The sequence below is a fragment of the Mustela putorius genome, unplaced genomic scaffold, assembly GCF_011764305.1.
Source record: "Mustela putorius furo isolate JIRA1106 unplaced genomic scaffold, ASM1176430v1.1 tig00537227_pilon_pilon_pilon, whole genome shotgun sequence".
NCBI lineage: Eukaryota > Metazoa > Chordata > Mammalia > Carnivora > Mustelidae > Mustela > Mustela putorius.
In genome coordinates, this window is record NW_025422368.1 from 13,218,459 (window position 1) to 13,237,796 (window position 19,338).

General features: G+C 36.9%; 1 protein-coding gene across 2 annotated transcripts in view; it reads right to left on the reverse strand.

Moving 5' to 3' along the window:
- Positions 1 to 19,338, reverse strand: part of PDZRN4 (PDZ domain containing ring finger 4) — a 352,459-nt gene that overhangs the window by 20,629 nt on the left and 312,492 nt on the right. For both annotated transcript variants that reach the window (XM_013063000.2, XM_004765544.3), the window contains one exon: positions 1,896 to 1,994. In XM_013063000.2, the coding sequence (XP_012918454.2) occupies positions 1,896 to 1,994 (99 nt within the window). The remainder of the gene's footprint in view (positions 1 to 1,895; positions 1,995 to 19,338) is intronic.

Genomic DNA, 19,338 nt, shown 5'->3' on the forward strand with positions numbered 1-19,338 from the left:
ATTATTTTAGAACAAATAGAGATGTAAGCCTTCATTAGGGGTTTACCAACATTTTAATGGGCCAAACTTGAGTGATGACTTACAGTTTACTTGGGGCAGATCTTTCTATCATATTTTGAATGATGGCACTAAGCCGTTTATTTAAGATTACTTGATCAAGTCTCTAATTTAAGCCAAGTATTTCAAGTGTAGCATGAGTTTGATTCATCCTATCCAGATGTTACGTATTACTTTCTTATTAGGTGGTGCCACCTAATAAGTGAATTTTAAGTGATCGATCAAGAATGAACAAAGACACTATTATTACATGTAAGAAGCATAAGGAAAATATCCCTTCCAAGTACATATATTCAGTTCCTGTGGCTTCTTTATTGTTCCTACAAAGTTAAGCTCCAAAGCGGGCATATTTAAATGGTAAATAGAGACTTACTAGAGGAATAGAAGTATGATTAATCAACTGTATCCTACTGAGAAGCTATTCACAATCTAAAACTTTGCCTACAGAACTGTGGTCAAACTAAGGCCAAACTTTGACATTTGTATCTCTGTGCTTATTACAGAAGAAAATTCTTCACCTACTTCCTCACCATATTTGGAGGGATGACCATAGCTGTCCATTTAAAAGAGGTGTATAAGTGAATCATTCTCTGGAGTTTTTTTCAATGCAAGATCCAGACAGTAAATTCTTTGGTAAAGTAATAAATAGTAACTAAAAAGTAACATTTACGTTTATAGAGCTGGGTAATTTTTCTAAGTGCACTGATTACATTATTTTTCCATATTCTAAACACCTCTATAGAAGCAATGAGATAACATTGTTGTACCAAGTTTCTAGTCAAGGAAGCTGAAGCTCAGTGAGACAAGATCATGGCCAAGAACATATGGAGCAGCATGGGACATAAATTAGTACCTAGTTTGTCTAACTTCTTTTTCACACATACATTTATATGTACACACACACATTATGTGTGTGTGTGTGTAGATATATATAGAAAGGAGATAGGCAATACTCACACATCTATGTGTTGGTATATATTTATATAATTTTCAGTCATATGTACATATAATTAAAATAAATTATACCTTACTATTTCTTACAAAACGATTCTTTAGTGAGTCTTAAAAAATCAACTATAATAATAAATTCTTTTTTTTAAAAGATATTTTAATTTATTTGACAGACAGAGATCACAAGGAGGCAGAGAGGCAGGCAGAGAGAGAGGGGGAAGCAGGCTCCCCGCTGAGCAGAGAGCCCAATGCTGGGCTCTATCCCAGGACCCTGGGATCATGACCTGAGCCGAAGGCAGAGGCTTTAACCCACTGAGCCACCCAGGCACCCCTATAATAATAAATTCTGCTTCACATTTTTTTCAAAGTCATTAACACTAAGAGAGTGTCACGTACACGTACTTCACTTTCTGACATTGATTATAGGGTTGAAAAAAAAACCTCACAGATACATTCTGTGGATAGTCAAAGGTATCAATCCTGCCAGCAGAGTAAAATATGTAATATTTGTGATATTAGGTCTAAAACAATTAGTCAATGCTCTTGTTAAAGCACTGATAAAAGGAATGGAAGGATGAATGTTTGCTCATCAGAAACTTTGCTTGACTTCCTGCATACTTAGGGGAATTGATTCAAATTTAGACAATGCTCCGATTTTTGCAGTTTTCCTTACTGGGATGCTGTGGTGAAAGCATCCCCATTAAACAAGCTGATAATAATTACATTACTTGGGCAACATAATTTACTTTCCTAATTGAAAGTGACAAGTACTGGAACATGGCCAATTCTTCACATCCAAGCCTCCCAAGGATTTTCTCATCGTGAGTCATTTGACTCCATTACTCGCAGTCTCCCTCCCCCTATCTCCCCTCCTCGGCATTTCTTACCTCGCTGACATAAATGCCCGTGTCTTCTTCATCATCCGTTCGGTAACAGACTGTCAGGCCCAGCTTCTCTTGACTGCTAACACGACACAGCTCGACCTCCTGAGAGAAAAACACACACAGAACGACATTTATCTCAGAAACAAATCCCACAGCAGAATGGAGAACTCACTGATACTCCCTGGGTTGCTTTGGGAGGTTTTCATAATTACTGCCCAACATTTGAATTAATTTATGTTACCAAAATCATCCAAATGTACCTTCAATGTATATTTCTGTATACTCAAGCCAATGTTTCAAATTTTCATTGTACAGGTGGAAAAGTGCAATTTTGGGGGTATCAAATCATAAACTTAAGGCTTAAAAATTGTACAGTGAAGTATAAAATATGCATCAATCAGTAAGATATTTGAGACTTCAAAGTAGGTAGAAAAATGTTCATAAAAATACTGAGAGTTACTGTGGATTTTATTTGTATTTTAATAAAACAAAACACTTCAAATTAAAAAAGACTACATTGGGCTCTGTGTCAATCCTTCTTTGGAGTTCTATACTATATGGTAATCAGCAAGTGTTTTGTGTAGTTCAGGCCAAGGCTTTCTATTATTTTGTAGAAGGTCTAACCCTTGGAATGAAATGGGTTCATCCAGGCTGAAGGGAGAGACATCAACAGTCATATGAGCAGAAGCAATGATTCAAAATGTAGCAGTAAATGAACATGGAAACACATTTACTGAAACACATGGCTAAGGGGCTTGAAATGTCACTCCTTAGGTAATGTATATTGAATCTATTTCCTGATTTATGTTCAGTAAAATAATAATAAATTTCAGTGTATTTCATTTTTATATAATGAAATAGACTTGTACTACTTTCAGAAACAGATGACTTTAGGACAAATCGCATAATTCCCAGCACTAAAAGATAAATTAGTGTTCTCATCATGGAGAACTTGCTCCTATTGGATGAAGAATATAAGGTCCTTTGATAAATAATCAGATGAGATAAAAAAAAAAAAAGAAAATGGAAATGGAAAGAGAAGTCTGCATGAGGGTTCTGGAACTCGGACTCTGTGGGAGTTGCAAATTTGTCTGTCTTGCTTAGTGCTCTTTCTCCAGGTCCCAGAACAGGGAAAGGCACAGTGTGGGCACTCAGCAAATCCGGGCTGAAGGGTGGCTGCTTTTATTTCAAATCTCTCCTGGTGTTTATAACTTTCTGCAAAACAATAATTAAGCAGTCTTTCCTCTTTAATGGGAGACAGATTTCGTGTGTATGTGTGTTTATACATGCACATGTGAATGAAAAGAAGATTAGGAAGTTTGATTATAATAAGCATCCATTTAACCATGTACTAACTGAAATAGTTACCAGGACTAAATAAAAAAAAAAAAAACTCACTTAACTTCAGACAAGGGGATATTTTCTAGAATACTCTGTTGTGTTTGAAGAAGGATCCTCCCTTTCAATTTTGTATCTTAGGGCAGGCCTTGTCATTGGAAAATAACCATTTATTTTAATGACATGCTATAAACCATAGGTAAATCCTTAGCAAGGGTAGATTATTACAAGCTTTAGTGACCAATAATTTCATAGCTGATAGCAAATAAAACAACATTAGGTCCTCTGTCCTGAGATATGTACTGTAAATTGGCGAACTCCATGAAGCTATGAAGAATGACTTTGTAACTGGTTGGCAAAGATTCTCTAAATTCCACCACAGTGGTTAAAAAGGGCATGCTAAACAGTAAGGGGAAAAAGGAGAAAAGTCCTTTCACCTTGAGGAAGAATAGGAAACAGTGGTGTGATCTGGCACCGGAAGTAAAAAAAAGTCCATACCCAGCAAGAATATTCTCAAAACTGGCAATCATTAATGCCTCCAGAGGGGGGAAAAGACTTGACTGAAACTGTTACATTAGGAAGAAATTGCAGCAACAAAAGAGCTTCAATTACAGCAATGCACTATACAGTTAAGGAGGAGAGAAGCTTATGATTCCTAAGAGGCCTACAAGGAAACCTAAACACTCCATAAAGAACTGAGATTGGGACCTTTAAATTAAAGCAAATGAGGAGCTGTAGTCAAAGCTGTGCCCTGACTTTCAGCATCCTTCTGATAGCAGGGCAGAAAGTCCCTGTGCAGCAGGAAGACACTTCCAGAGGGAGTCTTGCTTTTTAAGTGTTTTCTCGACATTCTCAAGGCTGCAGTATGGTTCTGGGTTTGTTTAGGAGACGCATGCTGAAATATTCTGCAATAAAATGGAACCAGTCTGTGAAGACAGAGAGGGCAGAACCCACCCATAAGGCTTCAATACTGCAAATCAAAGCACCAACTCGAGAATCGCAACAGAAAGACAAAGATCCTGAGGTCAACGTAATTTTTTCAATATTATCATCCTACTGGACCTCAGCAAAACTGTAGAATAGGTCTCAAAGTTATCTATGACATCTTTGCTTTTAATATCCTACATTTAAGACACTCAACACCCTCATATTTCCTTCTAACTGTCTGGAGTTGCTAGAGATCTGCCTGTCTAGGCAGCCAGTGGATTTCAGGTTTGTCATCTTACCTATCTCCTAGCAAAGTGGGGCATTCAATGGTACCTTCTATTTCCTCACACAAGTAGCTCTTAGTACATAAAGAAAAGTGATGAATATTTCTTAAAGAGATCATCATTAGTAATTTTTTTTAGGTTTATAATTTTACTTCCAATACAGTTAACATACAGTATTCTATTAGTTTCGGGTGTACAACACAGTAACCCTACACTTCTGTACAGCACTCAGTGCTCATGCTGGTAAGTGTCTTCTTAATCCCCATCACCTATGACACCCACCCCTCCCCCTTACCTCCCCTTCCATAACCATCTGTTCATTTTTTATAGTTAAGAGTCTGACAAACCATGAGACACTGTGGACTCTGAGAAACAAACTGAGGGTTTTGGAGGGGAGGGGTTTGGGGGGTTGGGTGAGCCTGGTGGTGGGTATTATGGAGGACATGTACTGCATGGAGCACTGGATGGATGTGGTGCATAAACAATGAATTTTGGAACACTGAAAAGAAATAAAATAAAATAAAATAAAATAAAATAAAATGGAAAAAGGGAGTCCGTTTCTCAGATTAATAGTTATTTTAAATATTTCCCACTTAGGGTTTGGTTCATATTAATAAAGACTAAAAATATAAAGCCTTAACTCACAGGACCAAACTTGAGGTGGTAGGATTTCAGGCTCTGAGGAAGACTTGAGTACGATTTCCTGGATCCCACAAACCACCCAATACTAGTGCCAAGTGTGGATCTGCCATTCTTTCTTCGGTTGAGAATGTTTTAGACACTGAATATTTCACATTAGTATACAGAAGCACACATTTTAGAATCAAAGTTCCTTTAATTCTATGATAAAATAACTTCTAAGCATCTACTTGTAGAGCACTTTGTTTGTATGAGGCAAAGGTGGCTTTGTAAAGCCTGATTATCTGAAAGAAAGTCTCTAGTACAGGTTTAATTTAGTATTCCTTTCACAAAGCACACAAGCCTCTGACTTCTGAAGAAACAACCTCCTGGTAATAGAGAATGTTTTCCCTAACAACTTTCATACCTTTCCCTCTGTCACTAGGAAGCTGTTTGATGAAAAACATAAAAGTGAAATGTTACCTCTGTACATTTTCTCCACAGAGACAATTCACAAGCGTATACGAATCAAAGCCAAGCATGCACGATGGCGCCACTAACCATCCTTAAGTCATCTGTGGCTGGACTGAAAGAAGCACTTCATATACCTGGTAAGATTATCTTCGTTTGGTTTAAATGTGCGTTAAGATGCTATGTTGTGGGAACATGAAAAGTCCCTTTAAAAAATAAAATAATAGTGCCTAATCTTGTGAGAAATTGGCTGCATGGAGATTGAGGGTGGAGGAGAGGATTAAAGTTAGTTAGTAACTAACTAACTTTAGTAAGTTGGTAACTTTAGTAACTCACTTCCTGTGAAACATCTTTCCAGTCATAGAAAGAATGGGATCTATCCATAAGTCAGTTGCCCTACAGTACTGTGAAATTTTTATATATTTTATGATTCGGTCTAAGGAAGAACAGGGAGTTTAAAAAGAAAAAAAAAAAACAACTTTTGCTTTCTAGATAGGACTCTGTTGCTAGAGGAAGAACTTAGGCTTAAAAGTATCTACAATGGCTTTTTAGGCAAATTGTTTCCAAACCCTAGAGAGCTCAGAGACCCAGGCTTGAAGAGAAAATTCAGAGGCAGACAGTACCACGAACGTCTGAAGATAACCCAGGGCCAGACAGGATGGTCACCGATGTCAACTGACAATCATGGGAGACAGGGGTCTCTTGTGTCCATATCATCCTTTTCTTTTATTTGTGTTCCTGATTTACATTAATCAGACGGCAGATGCACTACTATACAAGCTTAGTATTAATCATATATCACTGTCTTACATTTTGTAATGTTGATTAGTAACTATCAGAATGCCATGCTCAGTTGTTCTAACAAAACATTTATTAAAAAAAAAAAAGAATTAGTGGGAAGTACAAAAACTTTAACTCCCACAACTAAGGGAAGCTAGATAGTCAACTGTGAAAACATTGCTTCAATATCATTATTTCCTCAATAATGAAAACCAGGAATAATACTTAGTAAGCAATAAATAACAAAATCCCGGAATACCCCCATCACTAGGACAGCATCAGGCTCACACGCTCCCATCTCCAAATACCCATAAAAAGCTGCTGCACCTTGTAACTAAATCATGTTTCTGTAGAGACAGTAAGGTAAAAGCGAGAGCAGATGGTCCTGTCTTTCCACTAACCTCCTTAACCTTAGTTCCTTACTTGACTACTTTTTCTTTCTTAATGATATTGTTGTGGAATGCAGGCAGCTTTTTTTTTTTTTTTTAAGCTTTTATTTATTTATTTGAGAAAAAGACAATGAGAGAGAGCATGGGCGAGGAGAAGGTCAGAGAGAGAAGCAGACTCCCGGTGGACCTGGGAGCCTGATGCGGGGCTTGATCCGGGACTTCTGGGATCATGACCTGAGCCGAAGGCAGCCGTCCAACCAACTGAGCCACCCAGGCGTCCTGCAGGCAGCTTTTAATACCTCAGTTTTCTCCTGTTAGGAACTCCCTAGATTCTTTAGGAACTAAAGAATTCACATTTTTCTATGCTTAGGTTGCCTGCTTCTCACTGTAGGTTACAAATCACCTTAGGAAGTCCTAAATTACCCACTGTGAATGGATTTTATACATTAACAAAGAAATACTAATTTTGTGTGTATTGTTATTCGGGGGAGGGTAGATTCAAATTGCCCCTGATCAGTAGTCAATGTCATCAATTCTGGACCAGGAAGAGAAATAGGAGACTTAAATTGAGGGTAGAAATGTGATACTTCAAGTACATATTGTTACATCTACCCCACCCGCAAGAGAATCCTGCCAACTGCGTGCAAAGATCTTTATTGATGGGTTCTTACCCAGTCCTGCTCTGTCTAAAATAAAGATCACTGGCATATGACACTAGAGGAAAACTTCCACTTGTATCAGTTAATTTTGTTGTTGTTGTTGTTGTTGTATCTTTTGAGATATAAAGATCATTTCAATCCTGAAATCCAGGATTACCCTCAGGCGACTCTTGAGTTTTGAACAGACATGAACATGATCATTTATTAACTTGCTAATGGCATTGCCAAATACCTACCGTCACTTGTAGCTGGATTTTCTGATTTATATGTTCGTTCTTGGTGAGGGGGCATCTTCATTAAAATTGTTCAACATGCCGTAAACAATGTGTAGAAAAGACTATTCATGAACTGTCACCACCCTAGTTGCTTTTCTTTAAAATATCCATTTCCAGTGCTCTACTGTTTGATCAGCACAGATACTCCAGTATTCCTTCTCTAGAATGTTTGCTCATTCACTAGACCTTGAACCTACAGATTCTTCCACTTTTCACATTCAACAATTTCCTCATGACCTCCCCTCTCTCCTTGCACAGTTTGGAAGCACAGTTACCCATGATAAACTTTCATGAAAATCTACAACTCCCTCGTTGATCTCTGTTTCCACCGTATCACCCGGCAAAAAGTCAATCACGGGTAAACCCAGTTATTACTTCCCTGCATTCCCACCCGAGCAGCTACATAGTCCTGGAGGAAAATGCACAACCATGCTGACCACATTGACTCTTCCAATGTAAGTTCGTTACCACGATCTCAAATGGACCATCATTACTACCTGACAATCCCAATATACTTCCCTTGTCAAGTTGCTCCTCTTTATCTCAGCTTTCCAAGAGGACCTACCCATGTTCAGTTGATGACCTTGTCTCAGAGCCCATGGTATGTTAGGTTATTATTACCTCAACCTTCCACTCTTCCAGTCTCGTCTTTTATACCCCCTTTCTCTGCAATTCTGCTCTAGTGTCTTCCCTCTCTTCATTTTTAGGCAATATCCTATCTTATGCTTCATGAAGAAAAAAGAAGCCATGAAAGAGAAACTGCTGCTTCTTCCTTCTGCTCAGTGCATCAACCTAAATTCACCTGTATCTATCCTGTGGGTTGTCCCTCTATTACAATGAAAGGGAGAGGCTCAACTCTCTCAAAGGCCAATGAACCCACTCATGCTCCATAAATTAGGCCCCTTTTTAAAAACATTTTATTTTTCAAGACCTTTTCTCTTTAAATTTTCTCATTCTCCTGTATCATCAGTTTCTCTTTCCTTATTAGATCATTCCCATTGCCATACCACACCCATAAAGCATTACTATCTCTTATATGGGGTGAGGCAATTGGAAATCCAATACCATGATATGGTGGTCGGCTCTAGTTTGGGGCCTGCTGGAAGAAGTTAATAAAAGTGCATTGGAAGAGATAATAGAATTGACCCTGGTGTTCACTGAGACCAAATTTCCAAGCAGAGAACATGGAATATACAAAGGTTAACAGATACAAGAAATAGCATGTATGTTATAGGAGCTTTATATAGTTAATGTGTGTGAATCTAAGGGTTTAAGACTGGGAAGGGTGAGGGTCACAGTGGCGCGCGCGCGCACACACACACACACACACACACACACAGAAACTGGAGACATAGACCAGGGCCATATCATGGAAGGATGGCTACACCATACTAAGTAATTTGGATTTTGCAAAAAGTAAAGAGGACTCACTGTAAAGAAAGTAAGAGTCTGATTTGCAGCGAGAAAAAATGGCTGCAGCAGTAGCATAATGGGTGAGCTGCAGGAGTCAGGAAGGCTGGTGGGGAATGTTACCAGTTTTGCAACAGGATTTGAGGGCTTGGATGAAAGTAGTGCTGTATTAGTCTTTAACACAGTTACTATCATTTTCATCTTATTGATGAAGAAAAACGAGGCACAGAGAGGTTAAGTAACTTGCCCAAAGTCACACAGCAAGTCAGAGGCAGAGCTCTGGATTCAAGTTCTAGCTAAAAGGCCAAGCCTGAATTCTCAACAGCTCCTTCCTCTAGTTCCATGAAAAGTTCTTTCTCCTTCTGAGTTCTTAGCTCAAGTGAAACTTTCTAGATGGTATCCCTCCCCATCCCACCTTCTTATATAGGGCCCCGAATATTCTCTATCAGAATTTTACTGATGCTTACTACATTCTTGAAAATTATTATCACTTACTCTTTCTTTTTTTTTTATTAGCAAATCTGTATTTTACTACATTGCTTACCTTTTTAAAAAAAGTCTGTTTTCCCCCCCCTGTTCTATGAACAGGTCTTTGCTATGTTCTTTGCTATGTTATGTTATAACCTACAATCCTTAGATGCAAAACAAAGAAATACAGCTCTTAAGGATGGTGCCATGCCCTCTTGTTAACATTCCTAGGGCCATCATAGTCTGAAAATGTAAATAAAGGCCCAAATTCATTAGCTGGGTGAGTTAACTGCTATAGTGGATTGGGGTGTAGGCCGAAATTGGTTTTTTAAATATTTATACCTATGTTGTATTTCTATATATCTTATATTTGTATAAATCTATTAGAATCAGTAGGATATATTCAGAAAGCTGTGAAAACAATAGATGTGACTTAACTGCTTACAATCTCTGCCAACAAGAAAATTAATAAGAGTTGATGAAAAATAAGCAAAATTATCTCTAAATTACTCATTCTAAGAATTCCTCTAGCAGATTCTGTCTTTACTTATTTATTCACTTGACATTTTCTTACCACCACTATATGCCAAGAACTATAGTCAGCATTAAAAACAGATATATACTTTTATATATATAAAAGCATTAAAAACTTACATATATATTTACATAAATATATATATTTGTATATCAGCATTAAAAATTTTTATATATACAAAAATTTTATGTATATATACTTATATATATGTTATTCAGAGTATTTTGCAAATAATATTCATTTAGTTTTATAAGAATATGACAAGATTATACATTGTATAGGGATTTCTGGCCCACCCAGCATTCACATTCTCTCTTTTTGGAAACATGACCCTAAACTTCTTGTGCAGAATTACATCTTTCTCCTTCCCATTCTATAGGTTTTCAGGCCCAATTCCAGCTCTAGGGGTAGGCATGTGACCTAGATGGTAGCAAATTAGTGTATTTTATGTCCTTAGCTGTGGCGATTCTTTTAGGGATAGGTATTTGATCCAATTCAAGTCCATCAAAATAGGGCTCAAGTCTTTTGTTGAAACTCTTGGGAAAAGAACACTTGTCTTTCCTATTGTAATTAAGCCTGCAAGAATGTAGATCAAGAGAATCTCAAAGCTTTATCTTACCACAATATACAGAGCCTGAGGATCCATCCAACAAAGAAAAGATAAAAGCCAAAAGATGGAGAAAGACTGAAGCTTAGTGACATCATTTGAACCCTCATACCAAGTTATGCCTGAAGGAGCAAACTCTTGGCATTTGAGTCTGGTATGCCACTCCATCTCCTCTCTTTCTTTAAGCATTTGCTTTGTATCTTCTGTCTCTTGGATCACAGTTCCCATTACTTTTAGTAGATATTAAAATTTCATTTTATAGATTAGGAAATTCAGGGTCAGTACTAAGTAATTTACCTAAGGTCCCTCAGCAACTATTTTTCTTTCTTTCTTTTTTTTTTTTTTTAATTTTATTTATTTGACAGAGAGATCACAAGTAGACGGAGAAGCACGCAGAGAGAGGAGGAAGCAGGTTCCCTGCTGAGCAGAGAGCCCGATGTGGGGCTCGATCCCAGGATCCTGAGATCATGACCTGAGCTGAAAGCAGAGGCTTAACCCACGGAGCCACCCAGGTGCCCAGCAACTATTTTTCTAAATCAGAAACTGAACATGGGTCTTTGTTTAGTTTACTTGAAAGCTTTTTTTTTTTTTTTTTTTTTTTTTTTTAACAATGGACTTTTCTACTTTTCTAGTACAGTGGTGAGTTAAAAAGCTCATTGTCTAGACTGAGGCACAAGCAAAAAAGAACCCACAGTAGTGTGGTAAGTGAAAGGGTTGCAATTTTAAATAGGATGTCAGAGTGAGCTTCATCAAGGAGAAGGTACTGGAACAGAATCAGAAAAGAGATGAGGGATTTAGCCATGTGGTCATGTGGGGTAAGCAACCCAGGCAGAAGGTGGCAGGTTGGAGGAAAAGGCAGATGGCAATCTCTCCAGAGCTGAGGGAGCCTGGGGTGGGTAGGACATCTGATCACAGAGGTGAAAGGGCTCCACACTACACAGGGCCAGGCGGGCCTTATAAAGACTTTGGCTTTACTCCAAGTGATGTGGGAAGCCTTTGGAAGTGTTTCTGCAGACAAATGACTGATCTAGCTTCACTATGTATCTTGGCGCTGGTCAGATGTGCGATAACTACTTTTTCTTAAACTTCGTATCTTTTTTGGAACCACACTCTCTTTATTTTTAACCCTGGGAATTGCAACAACAATGGCTCACATTTGCTGGTGTTGGGTAAACTGCCAGTCACTGTACATTGATTACCCCCTGTTAACTGTTAACAAGTTTAAGCAGGAGATATTATTACCATCTCCACTTTATAAGTAAGGAAACAGTGAGGTCAGAATGAAAAATGTGAGGCTTTCTTTCAGACATAAACGATGACCAGTTATGAAATTAGGACAACTGAGGGAAAGTAAGGACTTATTTTTCTGATATTCAGCAGAGGCCAAGCATAAATTTATTCTGTTTTATTTTTAATACTGATAACATTTTAGGGAAATTATATAATCAATTTTTTTATAGAATTATTTGGAAGTGATTTTAGCCATAGTTTAACTTGCCCTCTGATCCATCTATGTAAATGACTTTCTGCCATTCACAGGTAATTCAGTGACAGGGTTGGGAGTGGGAACAAATTGCTTTCTTTCCGTGGTTATCTCTCTGGTTCTTCTATTACTCCTTAAATCATTCTCTCTTGGGACAGAGTGGGGTGGACTGTGCAGGGAGGGGAGTGTGTTGTGAGGCCAAAATCGTGGTGGGGGAAGATAGAGGCTGACTGAAGAGCCTTATGCAGGTGGGAAATGTGGAGGCGGGAACTAGGTTGAGTAGCCAAACTGAGCTGCACCATACACCAAATCAGGGTGATGAGTACAGGGGTGATGAGTACAGGACTCTAGGACAGAAGGGCTGGAGTTGAAATTCCTTTTTTTTTTTTTTTAATATTCTTTCATCCCTTCATGTACAGTAAATTTAAAAAGTGGGAACAGGGGTGCCTGGGTGGCTCAGCTGGTTAAGCAACTGCCTTTGGCTCAGGTCATGGTCCTGGAGTCCCAGGATCGAGTCCCAGAATCGAGTCCCACATCGGGCTCCCTGCTCAGCAGGGAGTCTGCTTCTCCAGCTGACCTCTCTCCTCTCATTCTCTCTCTCTCTCTCAAATAAGTAAAATCTTTTTTCTTTTTTTTCTTTAAAAAAAGAGGGAATGGCACACTAACTCTTATATAAAAGTACCATGCATTCACTGAGCAGCTCAAACACATGTTCTCATTTAGATAATATGGCTTTTCACCTTATTTTATCTTTACTCCTGACATTTGTACAGTATCTTTTCTTTGAATTACTGAAAAATCAGTTTTTCAAAAGAGAGTGTTAACAGCATTTCTTTGATACTAGCAATGTGCTCTTTGCAAAGTAAATAGTGGAAAAGGACAGGGTGACGCCTTGTGCCTTGGTAGTCCCTCATTCAATGGCTACAGTTCTTGTGATGCTTTCAGTAAAGGGGATCAGCTAAAGAGATACCATCTACTGTTTGGGATGCTATTTTAAAGCAAAAACAAAACAAAACAAACAAACAAACAACCCCCCCCCCCACAACAATCATTTTAAAGAGGCAGACATTTACTTGAGAAAGGCAAGATGTCTTTTGCCTAAATATAAGGGTCTGTATGGACCATCTCTAGCTACTTGAGGTAGCAGATTAAGCATTAGAAAGAAATAAAAGCAAAATCTCACCATTCACAAAATGATCCTCGGGAGCACCTTCTAGGGAAATTAGTAATGCAGGACTGAAATCGGTCATAAATATCAACTTCAGAGGACAAGGTACTGTGGTTGTCATTGCTTTAGCTTCATGGGAAACGTCATTAGCAATCAACATTTTGGAATATCGGAAGCCCTGTTCAATGTCTGGGATGGAGGGTGAGACACTGCGGCCCCTTGAGAGAGAAGGTAGATGGGGGAGGGCAAAGTGGTGAAGAAGACGGAATAAAGAGGTACAGAGCTGTGATCTAAGATAAACCCAAAAAGGAGCATATGTAGGTTTGGTAGGACTGAAAGACTGCTCCAAAAGGCATTGAGTTTGGTAGAGATGGTAGATTTACTGTGAACTTGGGCTAAAGGTTAATGAAAGGAAAGCATCTAGGGCATGTTAACAAAACACTACCTTTTGAACTTGCATAGAGATATTAATCTAAATTTATCAGCTAATATTCCATTTATCATGTTTCATGTTGTGTCAGTATTTTGCTATGCAATGACTTTTTTGGTGAAAAATAGTGCAAAACTCACTGTTTTTTCCACAGGCGGGGCAAACTAATTATAAAAGTTGCACAGAAACTACAAAGATTTTATGTGATAAAGCCTATTATAGAATACATTATTCCTGCAAGTGGATTAAGGCAAGGAGTCTTTTCATATTGTCACATTTTTACACGCAATGTTTAAGACACCACTTAAAAATATGATCAAATAGTGAATTAAATTTTCTATTATGAAAATCCCCAAATATTGCTTGCTCTATGATGACCACACAAAAATATGGTACTTTATTCCAACATTTGAGGATCAGTAAGGAATTTGATCCACAAGATTAATTATTAAAAGATGCTTGGATTCCGTATCTCCAGATTAGTACCACATATGTAATGACAATTTTTTTATACATACTGATTAATTATAGGTGACAGCTGATCCTGAATTCATGTATTATTTCTTATTTGGTAAGTTCTACATTTAGCCGCTGGTCACAACCCTGAAGTATCCAAAATCACTTGATGGCACCAATTCTAGATTTTTCCTTTTCTATCCTTCTTTTTGGAGCCAGCTCTACTAGTTATTTTTTAATGCCAGTCTATTATGATACATGAAATGCACTGTATCTTTATTGCACTGGCAATAAAATTCTAATAACATGCATTAAAACCAATTAGTAGACCTGAACATCTCCTGATCTGATGAATGAGAAAAGGAGGGTCTCCATTTATCTTTTTCAGATATTATACATTGAGTTCCAGACTGGGAGACGCCCGTGTCTATGTTGACACAACAGAAATTTGTCAATCCTTCTCAGAACTTCTTTTTATTTGAAAAGCATTCAGGAACTTTTACAGTATGTGTATTAAGGAAACATAAAAGGAAGATTAACAAAGAAGAAGAAGAATGGGAAATAAATAAACCTGTTGACAAGATGAACTTTATTTCCATCAGCTGGTTACCGAAGCAGGAAATACAGGCTTTTCTAATGAGGCACTGGGCTATTATTGCAAGTCTTTTCTAAGCTATTTTATAGTGGAGCTGGGAGTTTTTCCCATGGTCATGATAACAAGAAAAGGTACAAGATTTTTAAACCCGTCAAGATCCCATAAAAGTCACAATAATAGTTCCCCAGTTTTTTTTCTCTTCTGTTCTTGTTCTTGTTTAGTAAGTAGAATCCTCATATAACTAATTGTGTCCACTTATCTCTATAGATATTTCTCATCTAACCAAGGAAATTAAACCCTAAAAATAGACCTATTTCAAAGTAAAACAACAGGTCATAAAATGTGGAGGTTAAAGTTTTGTGCTTTACTCAGCATTTTACCTTTTCTCCCCAGAACTCAAGATATTTGATGAATTTTTTTTTTTTGAATCAAGAAGCAACATAGGAATTTTAACACTCACCCTTAGAAGGGAGCGAGTTCATTTTTGGGAGGTATGCATGTTGTTAAATACTGGAGTAGCTCCCCCAAAACATACATAACATTATTGAATGGCATAATTTCATATACACATATTTTCTCTTTTTGCTTCCCCTTTTTCAAAATTTTATTTAAATTCTATTAGCTGACATACAATATAATATTGGCTTCTGTAGAATTCAGTGATTCAGCACTGAAATACAACGCACAGTGCTCATCCTAACAACTGTCCTCCTTAATCCCCATCACACATCTCACCCATCCCCCACCCACCTCCAGCCAGCAACCCTCAGATTGTTCTCTTTGGTGTCTCTTATGTTTGCTTCCCTCTCTCCTTTTAACCCCTTTCCATATGTTTATCTGTTTTGTTTCCAATACACACGTATTTTCTAAATTTACTCACAGTTCCTTATCTGTCCCCATAGCACTCATAATTAATGGTGGATTGTAACAGTTTATATTATATTACCATACATTTTTAAAACTGGAAAATGAATGCTGTTATAGACTTCTGTAGAGTGGTAAATTTTCATAAGAATGTAGGTGTTCTCAAATATGTGTTGGTTTTTATTCTAGATGGTGTAGTTTTCCCAGTGATGGATGTGTAGATATATAACTGTACGTTTGTATAATCATGATATAATTTATGTCATTTTAAAGGAATCTGAAGAGTATTTTATTATATTGGATAGAAAAAATAAATGATCAGGTTAATTTTAAATGTTTTATTGCTTAACATATTTATTAAATTATTTTATGGTTATTTGCCCAACTGCTTTATGAAGCTTTTCCTTGGGCCTTTGAAGAGTAGGCATGTCTCTCTATTTATTGTTAATGAGATTAGTCTGATCACTTCGGCCACTTGAAAATTAACTTCAATCAGTGCATTAGGTATTCTGCAGTCTGGTTTGGTAACTACATACAAAAACATCATAAAAATTAACCTGAAGTATATCAGCATCTGTTCACTACTGCTTAATTTATAATAGCAAAATATCATAAATGTCCTTAATGTCTACAATATGGGTGTTCTTAAATAAGGGAATATCTAAGCAATAGAGTATTAATCCCAAGGAAATTTTAAAATGGGAAATTATTGTGATAAATACTGTCAAGAACAAACTTATACTTTCTAGCTAGAGAAACCCAGGCCTCAAAGGGTCCAGAGATAATGTTAGAATAAAAATAAACATGCAGTCAAATTTCATAGAATGCACAAGAAACAACGCACTTAGGGTGAGATTCAACAGAAGGAAAAAAATTAAACAGGTATCCTATTTGGAAAGATATTGCAAATATATATAGGGAGATCTAACTTAATGAAAAAAAAAACAGAATTGCAAAGATGAGTAAAGAGTGGGTATAAAAATAAACAACATAAAGTATAAATTATAGAAATACCAACTATAGTAATTGAAATTAAAATTTAATGGATGTGTTTAACAACAGATTAGACATATCTGAGGAGAGAGTTACTCAATTAGGAATTAGTGAGCTAGTTGATAGACTTGGCAAAATTATCTAGAATGCACACACATAGACAAAGAAATGAAAAATATGAAATAGAAGTTAAGAAACACAGAGAAAAAGGCTGAGAACATTCCTGACCTGATGAAAACCACTAATCCACTGATTAAGGAATCAGTATCTTTACTGTGAATTGTGTCTGTATTGTGTGTGAGTCAAGGTACAGGGGGATGGTATCTTGGTTGTGCTGAAGCAAAGGTCAGCTGATCTAGAATTCTATATACCAAGGGAAAATATCCTTTTTAGAACAAAAGTAAAATAAAGATATTTTCAGATAAACAAAAACCCAAAATATTTTGCCAAAAGCACACTCTTGCTATAGGAAACTTTAAAAGATGTATTTCAAGGTCAGAAGGCAAACTCTAGGTGTAAGGTCAGAGACATAAAAAAGAAATGAAAAGAAAAAATAGTTTAAACAAATATGGAATGTATATAACAAGTTATATTGTGTATAATGACTTAGGGGTTAAAATAAGGCCAAAAATATTTAAAATGCTTATAAAGGTAAAAGATAAATCAGGAGGGACCTGGTTAGAGTGTAAGTGTTCTTGAGCTCCTGTATTCCTTTTTAGGAGGAGGGTTAATATATTGCTTATTATAAAAATGGGTGAATTAAGATTTCTAAGATAAGAACTAAAAGAACAGAAATAGTACATCTTTTCATCCAGCAGAAGGGAAAACATGGAATGAGAAAAATGGATGATCAGGCCACATAAAAGATGCAAAAGAAACAGAAGAGAGAAAACAAATGAAGTGCAACATAAGATAATGGGGGTCAGCCAAAATTTCTAAATAATTATAATAAATATAAATAGACTAGAAAATAAAAGACATAAAATGACAAAACAGAAATGCAAGCAAACCACCACCACCACCAGGACAAAAGAACAATAATCCAGCTACACAAAAATTGTAGAAGAACACTTGTAACAAGAGGTTATAAGAAACACGGGTAACAAATAATAGTTCAGGGGTGCCTGGGTGGCTCAGTGGATTAAAGCCTCTGCCTTCAGCTCAGCTCATGATCCTAGGGTCTTGGGATCAAGTGCCGCATCGGGCTCTCTGCTCAGCAGGGAGCCTGCTTCCACCTCTCTCTCTATCTGCCTGCCTCTCTGCTTACTTGTGATCTCTGCCTGTCAAATAAATAAATAAAATCTTAAAAAAAAAAACCAAAAGACAGTTCAGAGAAGTTGAAAGTAAAAGTGGCAAAAGTTATGTCATGAAAGACTAAGAAGCTGGTGTAGCTACGTAGCAATATAATAAAGTACATCATAGAATAAAGGTCATCAGCAAGGGGAAGTCACTACATAATTTTTTAAAGAAAAGAAGTTAAAATTGACCAGGAAGAAACAAATATTCTGTACTTGGATGCACCTCAAATTATGACTTCAAGTTGTAAAAAGCAAAAATGATAGAATTAGAATTTTAACAAATCTGTTACTATAATGGTGACTGATAAATTACACAATATAAGTTTAAGGATATAGAATATTTAAATAAGATTAACAAGCTTGATCTAATGTATAGCTCTAGAATAGTATTCCTGATAAATGCAGAGTATATATATTATTTTCAAGTGTGAATTAATCACTTATGAAAATGTTCTCCTTAACTATAACAGCAAACACATTAAATTTAATTTGTGCTAGGCAGTGTTTTAAGCATTTACAGTACATTTTAATTCCCATGATTCTAAAGGTTTGGTATACAAATATCTCCATTTTGCATATGAGAAAATTGAGACACAAAGAGGTTAAGTGATTTTTACTCAAGGCAATACAACTAGAAAATAGTAAAACTGGATTAGAGAGTCTGTGCTCTTATCTACTATGGAAAAAAATAGCAATTGTTAGGAATAAAGCTAATGAAAAGATGTATAAGCACCTTATGGAGAAAACTGTAAAATCTATTGAAAGATATTAAAGACCTAGAGAAAAAGAGAACTCATGTTCATGAATTAGCAGAATGAATACCATAAGGAGTTCATTCTTTTCAAATTGATGAACGAATTCAAAATCTCTATAATACTGTTATGGACTTGCACAGCTAATTAAAAAATTTATATGAACTGCAAAGGACAGAGCATACTGAAGACACTGGCAAAGAATAACGTAAGAGGATTATACAGCCAGCTCCAAGGATTTTGAATAAAGCTACAGTACATCTTGGGACTCCTGGGTGGCTCAGTTGGTTAAGTGGCTGCCTTCGGCTCAGGTCATGATCCCAGCATCCTGGGATCAAGTTCCACATTGGGCTCCTTGCTCAGCGGGGAGCCTGCTTCTCCTTCTGCCTCTGTTGCCACTCTGCCTGCCTGTGTGTGCTCTCTCTCTCTCTCTCTCTCTCTCTGGCAAATAAATAAATAAAATATTAAAAAAAAAGCTACAGTACATCTTAAGACAGTATAGTATGGCATAGAGTTTGACGAACTGGCCAAGGGAATAGACAGGAAAAACCAGAAATCAACTTACACCTACACAGAAACTGGACTTATGATGGAGTTGTGATTACATACCAAGCAAAATGTGAACTTTCAATTAGTAATCCACACT